Raw genomic sequence first — 10,230 nt, forward strand, 5'->3', positions numbered from 1 at the left:
TTGTAGGACTATTTCACCATGGCCGGGGGGCAACATTAAAATACCTTTTCCAAGCCATATATAGTCCCGTATCATCCTTTTATTCGGTCCAGTATACAGTACTGAGTCACCAGCAGATGTTTTTGGTTAAAGAACGTTCCAATGAGATTGCCACACAGCTAGACTGTTGGATTCGTCTCAGCAGGCTTTTGAACAATAATGATCGACCACTGAGGGACGAGGTTACTCCAATAGTTGTATTTAGTACACTTAAAAAAAAAATATATACGTTTGTCTCCATCTGCCGGTGACACTAATAGCATTTTAATGTATAAAATCAACAACGAAGCGGTGGAGAACCGTTGGTATTCAAAAGCCCATATTAGTTCCCTAAATCTATTTAAAAATGGGTTTATAGTATATTTACAGTACAAAACATTTTTTTAAGATTGCTACAAAACCTAAATATATTGTACATAGGCAGAACAAGACCACACACACACAGCATCTCCTGTGGACTAGAGACAGGCTTTATATGGAAAACTAAAAAAGTAATTACATTTAAAAATTATTACATTACTCTTAAAAATACACACACTAATGTAATTCGTTTAAAAAAAAAGGTCCTTCATGTAAATTTTAACAAATTTAAAGACAGTTTCAATTAACTGAGAAACTGTATGCCCTCACCATTACTGTAGACAAAAATGCAACATACATCGCAAATAAGAAACAGTCACACACTAAAGAATTTCCAAGGAAATGTTATCACAAAATATATCTCAGTAAAAACATTTTAAAAAAAAAACACTGGACAAAACATTCAACAAATAATGATATTCCTACAACAGATTTACATGGATTATTTTTTTCTTTAACGTTGTCTGGGCATAAGTTACTTTATCTTACATTCCACACCATGTCAAGGTCAGACATTTTGTTTTTCTTTGACAATGGCGAGGAGTGGTGTCACCTCTACACTTGCCCTCAGGCTAGAGTCCTTAACATAATCTGAAATGTGCATGGATTCCCACAGGCAGAAATCAGGGAGTGGACAAAATTACAGAAACACCACATGGGAAAGGACCGTTACTTTAGTAACTAAACCACAATCACAAACCTTCCGAGGTCACATCAAGTTCATTGCCATTTAGCATGACATACTGACAGGTGACAAGAAAACTCAATAAATGATGGGATGAACATCAATGCAGATGCCTTCCTGTAAGTGCATGATATATTTAAGGAGGTATTAAAATACAGAGCAGGCCCAGGTGACCTAGATTTTGGATCAAGACGGCAAGAGGAAAAGGGATCTAAGGGACTGGATTCAGATCTAAGGGACTGGATTCAGATCTAAGGGACTGGATTCAGATCTAAGGGACTGGATTCAGATCTAAGGGACTGGATTCAGATCTAAGGGACTGGATTCAGATCTAAGGGACTCCATTGTTGGGGCACAGTCACAAAGACTGCTCAGCTAGACAGTGTTTCAACAGGAAGTGACTAAAGTTACTCCTATATTTAGATCAATAGGACAGCAAAATGTGTTGGATATTGTGGTCGAAAGCACACATTCGATGAATGTTATACTGCGATATGTCAGGTATAACAGGAAATGCAACAATTTCTCAGGTGACTGAGAATGTTAATGCAGGACGTGATCAGACTGTCAGCAAGAACAGTCCATGGAGAACTACAGAGGGACATTATAGTACAACTACACAGAGAGGGACATTATAGTACAACTACACAGAGAGGGACATTATAGTACAACTACTCAGAGGGACATTATAGTACAACTACTCAGAGGGACATTATAGTACAACTACTCAGAGGGACATTATAGTACAACTACTCAGAGGGACATTACAGTACAACTACTCAGAGGGACATTACAGTACAACTACTCAGAGGGACATTACAGTACAACTACACAGAGAGGGACATTATAGTACAACTACACAGAGAGGGACATTATAGTACAACTACACAGAGAGGGACATTATAGTACAACTACACAGAGGGACATTACAGTACAACTACACAGAGGGACATTATAGTACAACTACACAGAGAGGGACATTATAGTACAACTACACAGAGAGGGACATTATAGTACAACTACACAGAGGGACATTATAGTACAACTACACAGAGGGACATTATAGTACAACTACTCAGAGGGACATTACAGTACAACTACTCAGAGGGACATTATAGTACAACTACTCAGAGGGACATTATATTAGGTTGCAGTGCATACAACCCTCATTACAAAAAAAAAAACATTAATTTGTCACCTGTCTATACGTGTCAAATATAAGAGGTCTGACAATAAACACTTAGAAATTTGCAATTTAAAGCCCAGTGAGGCAACAGAGTTCCAAAAAGGCCAAACACTCCCAGAAATTCCAGGTGCATCGGTCGCAAAAAAAACAGACAGCAAATGGCGAACATGGACAGAGGTCGCAAGCCAAACTGACCGACAGGGATTGATGGATACTGACCAGCATAGTTCCTGAATGCTCCAAACGCACAGACTTGATAATTACCACAGAACTAAATCAACTGGAGGTACCTGGAATTGATGTCAGGGCTGCCATTCGGAAACTGCTTGTATCCAAAGACGGCTAAAGAAAGTCAAGAGTGTTTTTATGAACCCTAGGATGACAGAGAGCCTTCCATGGCCTCCCCAATCACCAGATCTGAACATCATTGTATGGGACGTTCTGGGGTGCAGAGTAGATTTCCACATCCTTCATCCCAAAAAGAACTTGAGGCTTTTCTTGAAGAATGGTGCAACATCCCACTACACACAGTTCAGGAATTGTACAAGAAGTATTGGATCAATACTAAAGGCAAATACACCTTATTAGGTCCTTGATATTAATATATTTTTAGATGTTGCCATTACATTCTCCACCTCCTTAACATATCTTCTGGTTATAGTATTGTAGCCAGCCCCCCCCCGTTCCGGTTTCACAACATCGCACGCACACACCCTAAATAAATCATTACTTACACTTGAAGTTCCTTACATGCATGAAAAGGCAGTGAAGCCACTGAAATGCAGTGGATCCTTTAAGTCGTTTGGTTTGATTACATTGTTCTTCTGAAGGCAGACAGACAGTTTGTAGAGAGATTTGTATCAGTGTTAACTGAGAAAAAGCAGCAAAGTAGGCAGGCGGGTATCAGATCACAACACTAGCACCACTTCGAGAGCTCTTATCCTGGGGGGGGGGCGGGGGGAACAGGGACGGGAAAGAGAACGAGGAGAGGGTGAACATAAACATAAACAGTGTGTGTGAATGTATGTGTATGGAGTGTGTGTGTGTGTGTGTTTAATCCACCATCCTGCCCGTACAGCGTGTCTTAATATACAATATTAAATGGGATTTAATCAGCCGTCAAGTTCCTTACAGAGAAGCGGTCATTGTTCCTTCTGCTCCCGGGCTGGACCTGAACGGAGGAGTAGCTGGGGGGGTTCTCAGACCACAGCTTCCCTTTGCCCCCCCCTCCCCGACGATCTTCCTCCGCCGAGCTCAAGGACCCACATCGACGGGGCGGAGGGGAGTAGCTCCGGTCTCGTCTGGCCGGGGCCGCCCGCTGCGTCTTTTCCATCAGGACGTCACGGCTACGGGACCTCCTCTCGTCCGAGCCTCGCCCCCGCCTCCTCGACCCCGCTCTCCCGTCGTCCCGGTCCGACTCGTCGCTGTAACTACGCATGATGCCCCGCCGCGGAGGGGAGGGGTCACGCCGAGCGCCGCCACCCCCACCGGTGCGGTTGGAGCTGCCGCTGGATTGGCTGGAGAATTTGTGGGCGGTCCTGGCCACCACTCCGCCACCAGCCCCCCTGCCAGAGGAGAAACTGGCGACCCGCTGGACGATGGGGGGCAAGGTGATCACCCGTCTCTCAACCCCCTTCACCCCCATCTCATCCAGGGCTGACAGCATGCTGGGGGGGCCGACCGTGAAGGGGACCCCCTGGGGCCCTGCCTGGGCCTGCGGCTGGTATGGCTGGTACTGGTAATGGGAGGGGCCCCTCTGGCCGTTCATTTCCACCGCCCTCATCTGGCTCTCCAGGAAGTCCAGCATCTGGCTTGTACCCTGAGCGCTGCCTCCATGCACGCTGCCATTCACCGGGGGTGGGGGGATGTGGTGTAGGGGGACAGGGGGAGGGTACTGGGTGTGGTGTTGGGGGGCATGGGGAGGGTACTGGAGGGGCAGGGGCGAGGGGCCCATCGGGGTCATGGCAAAGTTGGGCTTGGTATGGTACCCGTCAGAAAATGAACCTAGGAATGTAACAGAACATATAGCATCACCCCAACAAGACTGAGTAATGTGGTTTGATGATATGCAGGGCTGAGCGTCTGATTCAGTATTACTGTGTAAGGAGGGGGGGTTAGGGAACAGAGGGGGGGGGGGGGGTGGTTAGGGAACAGGGGGGGGGTAGGGAACAGAGGGGGGGGGTTAGGGAACAGGGGGGGGGGTTAGGGAACAGGGGGGGGGGTTAGGGAACAGAGGGGGGGGGTTAGGGAACAGAGGGGGGGGTTAGGGAACAGAGGGGGTGGGGGTTAGGGAACAGAGGGGGGGGGTTAGGGAACAGAGGGGGGGGGGTTAGGGAACAGAGGGGGGGGGTTAGGGAACAGAGGGGGGGGGGTTAGGGAACAGAGGGGGGGGGGTTAGGGAACAGAGGGGGGGGGGGTTAGGGAACAGAGGGGGGGGGGTTAGGGAACAGAGGGGGGGGGGTTAGGGAACAGAGGGGGGGGGTTAGGGAACAGAGGGGGGGGGTTAGGGAACAGAGGGGGGGGGGGTTAGGGAACAGAGGGGGGGTTAGGGAACAGAGGGGGGGTTAGGGAACAGAGGGGGGGTTAGGGAACAGCGTTAGCTCCACATGGGACTCACCAGAGTACACATCTGGGTGTCCTTGGGAGGACTGGAGGCTGATGGGGGCGTAGATGGGCTGGCCGTAAAGCCAGGGGGCCATGGCTTTCTGGGCCTCACGCAGCATCCTGTGCTGCATCACCGCTGGGGGGGGGGGGGGTGGGAAGAACCCTGTGTTTTACTTTTCTCCAGCAGGTCTGATGGTAGTGTGTGTGTGTGTGTGTGTTACCTTTCTCGGGGCAGCAGCAGGTCTGATGGTAGTGTGTGTGTGTGTGTGTGTGTTACCTTTCTCGGGGCAGCAGCAGGTCTTGGGGCAGCAGGGGCATCGAATGTAGCAGCAGCACTTCTGGGGGCAACACTGACAGCAGCAGACAGACAACAGCAAGATGAGGAGCAGGGCCCCGATGATCATCAACAGCACCGTCAGCCAGTCTGCACCAAGGTCGGAGGTCAAGGGTCAGGCAGGGATCACACGTGCCAACAGGGTCTGAGCTACGGTCGTCTTCGACCGCTATACTGACATCACTATGAAAACCAATGCCATACCGCTGTTGGGTTTCTAGAACGTGTACGATATTTATTTCGTTTGTTTGTTAGGCAAGTTTGAAACACGATCCACTTGGGTGAAACACCTTAGCTGCAGTAACTGTACGGGATATATTAAATGGGAGATCCACATATACTGTACGGGGTATATTGCTGCAACTTTATTTTGGATGATGATGACAATATTATTATTGACTCCAATTCCAAGTATTGATTCATAAAAATATATACTATAATAATAATACAAGCCGTAGAAGCACCAGCGCTAGCTAGCGCCAGTCAGCTGTAAATGCCAACCTAGGCCAGCCCATTCTAACTAGTAGGTTGGACTGGAACCTGCGCTGTGCCGGAACCCCTGGGAAGTTACTTACTGTAAACTATGAGTTTGACCACCATCTACTTACTGTAAACTATGAGTTTGACCACCATCTACTTACTGTAAACTATGAGTTTGACCACCATCTACTTACTGTAAACTATGAGTTTGACCACCATCTACTTACTGTAAACTATGAGTTTGACCACCATCTCCGATATCCCTGTTGTGTCTCCTGGGGCATTAACGGTACAGAAATACACTCCGTTATCCCACCACATGACCTCGTAAATAACCAGGTCAGCTTCTGAGAACACCAGAACACACACAAACACAATTAATGCGTGCAATATTTTCAAATATCCTCGTGTTTAGCTGGTAAGTCTTGGCATGTTTCTCATGGTTAAAGATGGACTGCGATGGGAACACACTCACTGTTTTGGACGGTTATCTTGCGGTTCTGATACTCCGCGCCTAGCATGGCCTCGTTTGTGCCCTTCTTCTGGACGACCGTGCGAATGATTCGCTGGTTGTCAGGGCAGTCATTGGCTGGGTCCTGGCCCAGCTGTAGAGCAGCCTGATAGGCTGCAGACGGGAGAGAACGTTATTATGACATCACAGCGCCATTGGTGTCCCAGTCCATTACAACATCTCACCATGTCCAAAGCTTTGTTGGGCCATACCAAGTGGTCCATTATGACATCACTTACACCACGGACACTGACGACAACAAACTTCACTGTTCTGAGGCGTTATCGTGTCACAACACAGAGCACTGTTACCTCACAAGTTCAGCAATTCTATTCATGACATCACAAAGCAATTTGTGATAGTGCCATTACCAAATTGTTCAAGGCTACTCTGAATAGGGAAGTTAGAAATCTCTTAACCTCTGAGATTTTGATGGAACTAAGAATAAAACAAATTAAAAAATATCAGACTGGGGACATTTTTCACCATGTTTTCTTAAATGTAACATATATAGTATGGACCTCGACTTCCCCAACTAGGCTTCACATTTCAATACAGGGTCGCAATAGGTTACTTTAGAAAAGTATAAACACACTTTTCTAAAGTATATATATTTTCAAATATCGTTTTTATTACTAAAATAATTTAAGTGTTTGAGAAGTAAAAATGAATAAGCAAATCCAAAACATAAAAACTAACATTTAAGAACATGTATGGAGTGTTGGTCCTTACAAAAATATTCCGACAGTGTGGAACAACTGAGGAGATATATAACCTAATATTTATCATATGTATGTCAGTCATTCCAAAATAGGAATGAAGTCATTTAATCGCTCACCAATGGGTTGGTTGGCCCATACTGATTAGTAGATCATTGGCAAAAATATTTCACTTTCATGGCGCTCGAAACACCTGACCAATTCACACCGGACTAATCCACACATTGGGAAAAATGCGTGTTGCATTCTGAAACACTACCAGACTAATTTGTAATAGACTGAAAACCTAAGGAAAACAAAAAGTAAACACTTGCCGTAGTCAACTGAGAAGATATGATGGGGTACTTTGTACTTTGGTATATCCTTTAGGACTAGGCTACACTAAAGGGTCCACCTGTCCTGTAATATCTCACCAGTGGAGTAGTAATCGAGGACCGGGTCCTTGCAGAACGACTTGTAACGCCAGCTGACAAGGACATCTTGAGCACTAGCCGAGGTAGAGTAGTCACAACGTAAGGTGATCGGGGCGAAGAGAGTCGTACTTCTCTCTTTCTGGGGAACCACCACTTGGATGGATACCACGCCTGAAGGAAGACAAAAATAAGATGTACATTTTTTTTCTTAACTGTATAATTTTCATAAATACGACTAAAATACGGTTGGCATTAAATAATGTACCGAAATGTTTCATGTTAAAAAAACAAAAGGTAAATTAGTAGATCTTTTAAGGACCCATTTGATTTGCAACACATGACGCAATTTGCCCTTCTCATATTTACACCTGTAGATTATTAACGGCTCCTAACTGAAAACTCTCTAAAAATCTATATTAAAATTAAGTAATATTAAGTTAAATCTATTCAGAGCAGAGTCTAAATGACTCGAAAGGTGTTTTTAGATAAAACCATACCTGTTAGCAGGAAAGCATTAAGCAGAAGCGCAAGCAAGATCTTATTTCCCATTTTCTTCAACATTCCAACGTAGAAGCTTCTAAAGACGACAAACCTTTAGTCAGTCAACACAGAAATTAACAGATCACTTTTAAAGCAATTCGACACTCGTACAAGCGGCCGTTCATATCTGTATTTTCTTCATTCCATGTAAATATTAGTTCTTCAGTTTCCTCGTGTTTGTGGTGAAGCGTACAGGTGTCAAGGAAACTTCCCTAGGCAGAGTCCTCGGTGAAATCGTCCCCATCCCCCAGCTTTAGGTGACATCATTGACCCCGCCTCGAGCCGGAGTAGCAAGCAGGTGCACAATGAAGATGGGAAACGTGTTTTACATGTAGTTGGATCTGGATCTTAACCTTAACAAGTAGCACACTCTATACATGTCTTTATGGTATAACACAGGATTATCCTAATCCTTTTATAAACTCCGGATGAACGCCTTAAAGTTTATTGGGTACATAATATCGCAACTTCCACAAGATGGCGACCAAAGTATACATCATGGACTTATGAATGTACGTGTGTGAGGATAACCGATAGAATTAAGAAATTGAATATATATGGATCTAGATGCAACGGGTGAACCACTACAGTACTGCTTGTATTGGAGCCTACCTGGTCCTGTGCCATTCAGACAGTCGCACTGGGGCCCTTAGAAAGCGCGGACGAAGAACGGGTGGTCCATGTTACCACAGAAATAAGACTGTATTGAATTAATAACTCACATAAAGATAAAGGTGCCATATGCTATAGATGCCCTTGAAAAGGCAAACCCTTCTCCATCATGATTTTCATTTTGTTGGGTAAAATAGTCACCAGCAATCTATAACAAATTGAAATGCTTACTCTACTATAAAAACTATAAATAAACTATTAAAAAAACTATTCAACTAAATTAGTGAATTCTTTTTTTTTCCATAAGCAGATATGCAGTGTTGATTGCTGGGTAATATGTATGTTGTTGTCTGATTTCAAGTCCAGATGCAGCCCGTCCAGGCTGAAAATTATATTTTCATATATTTTCAAGAAAAGCTGGAAATTGTGAGGAAGAGTCGACCAAACCCCAGCTAGCAGCCCTGTCCCAGTCAGGGAAAGGATTTGTGTGGGACTTTCAATCGAGAAACTACGAAAGGTACACCTGGCTTACAGCGTGGAAACGTTGTTGTGAGTTTGTTCGTGTTTCTTTGGTTTTGACATTGATTTGGGCAGTGCAGTGTCTGTGACGCAGCATTCTGTCATACTGCGTAATAGCGGTACAGATGGCTTCAGTCACCATGTATTCATGTTTCTCTTTTACCTCGACATTTCCAATACAATAACCTTACTAACTAATTAAACGGTAAAATCCAACACATTCTTGGTAAAATGTATATACCCCTAATGGTGTGTGTGTGCTTCATAGCTAGTAACTAGCGTGCACTAGGGCCCATCATAATAGCGTGCACCAGAGCCCGCCCGTAACTACCTTACGCCATAATCTGGTCCCTGTTTGAGGCAATGAAAATCAGCGGTGATATGTAACAGGTCACAAAAAGGGATGTGTCTAGATTATGGAGACAAGTCAAAATTTTAATAGAAGTTACAAGTACAACATCTCACGTACAGGTGCAGTGTCTCACATACAAGAACAGTGACTCATGTTTCACCCTTTGAGAGCTAGTACTCGTCAACCCCCGACGCAACCACAACTTAATTTACACCATTAGATGTTTCAGCGTATTGTTACGCTGTAGAGGATTGCCAGCCAAGCTAATCAACTCAGCAGTGCGATTTACAATATGATGGGCCTCAAGCTATGTTCCCGTCTCTCTTTTACTCTCTCAGGTTTGTGTCTTAACTCCACGTTTGTTGTCACTTTCAGCAGCGTGAAATCTCCAAGTCAACAGTCCTTAGTAGCAGTTATATTACTTTCTAGTAGAAACACGCTGGAGGCCGCTGGATTTCCATGTGAATCGGTGAATCTACAGGCAGGAAATAAAGGCCCAGGCCCAGTACAGACCTACAGTGACGCGTAGGAGTGCTTTTGTGTAAATATTTTTACTCTCTCTCCAACCAATCAGCAAGCTTCATTCAGTCAAAACAAAAACACACTAGCTTGAGCCCCCAAAAACAGCTCTTGTGGACCCGTTGTAAAGAACTTTGAGACCTTATGAGAAGTGCTTGGTAAATTCAGTGCATTCCATCCTTACGCTGAAGAGGGGTTTTAGCACATTTGAAGGCCAGAATAATAGAATTCCTTCCTGGTATTGTGATTTCAGGCCTGGAAAGGAAGCATCTTGTGTTGTCCTTGTGGAATCCTGTCATTCTGCTTCCATCGAGTGATAGCAATTTCGTCCCGCTCCCTCTTTCTCCAAAAAAGATC

The 10,230-nt window shown here is 44.8% G+C and overlaps 1 protein-coding gene across 2 annotated transcripts; it reads right to left on the reverse strand.

Moving 5' to 3' along the window:
• Positions 1 to 331: 331 nt before the first annotated feature.
• Positions 332 to 8,569, reverse strand: LOC105016561 (immunoglobulin-like domain-containing receptor 1). Of its 2 annotated transcripts, XM_020054558.3 has the most exons (9): positions 8,484 to 8,554; positions 7,829 to 8,147; positions 7,332 to 7,502; positions 6,164 to 6,313; positions 5,916 to 6,035; positions 5,152 to 5,298; positions 4,888 to 5,010; positions 3,403 to 4,274; positions 332 to 3,212 (listed from the first exon to the last, which is right to left on the reverse strand). In XM_020054558.3, exons 2-9 carry the CDS (start codon positions 7,890 to 7,892, stop codon positions 3,174 to 3,176), a joined length of 1,686 nt encoding a protein of 561 aa, XP_019910117.2. In that variant the 5' UTR covers positions 7,893 to 8,147; positions 8,484 to 8,554; the 3' UTR covers positions 332 to 3,173. The 2 variants fall into 2 exon arrangements, with proteins under 2 accessions (XP_019910117.2, XP_012993186.2); XM_013137732.4 differs by having other exon boundaries at positions 7,829 to 8,569.
• Between the last annotated feature and the right edge of the window lie 1,661 nt (positions 8,570 to 10,230).

Source organism: Esox lucius, chromosome 16 (genome assembly GCF_011004845.1).
Source record: "Esox lucius isolate fEsoLuc1 chromosome 16, fEsoLuc1.pri, whole genome shotgun sequence".
NCBI lineage: Eukaryota > Metazoa > Chordata > Actinopteri > Esociformes > Esocidae > Esox > Esox lucius.

Excerpts from the sequence above, each read along its gene's own strand:
- LOC105016561 (XM_013137732.4), bottom strand. The coding sequence starts at position 7,892 with ATGTTGAAGAAAATGGGAAATAAGATCTTGCTTGCGCTTCTGCTTAAT. Across the intron at positions 6,314-7,331 it reads CCTCGATTACTACTCCACTG|CCTATCAGGCTGCTCTACAG; the intron begins GTGAGATATTAC and ends TCCCGTCTGCAG. Across the intron at positions 5,299-5,915 it reads GGTCAAACTCATAGTTTACA|ACTGGCTGACGGTGCTGTTG; the intron begins GTAAGTAGATGG and ends ACCTTGGTGCAG.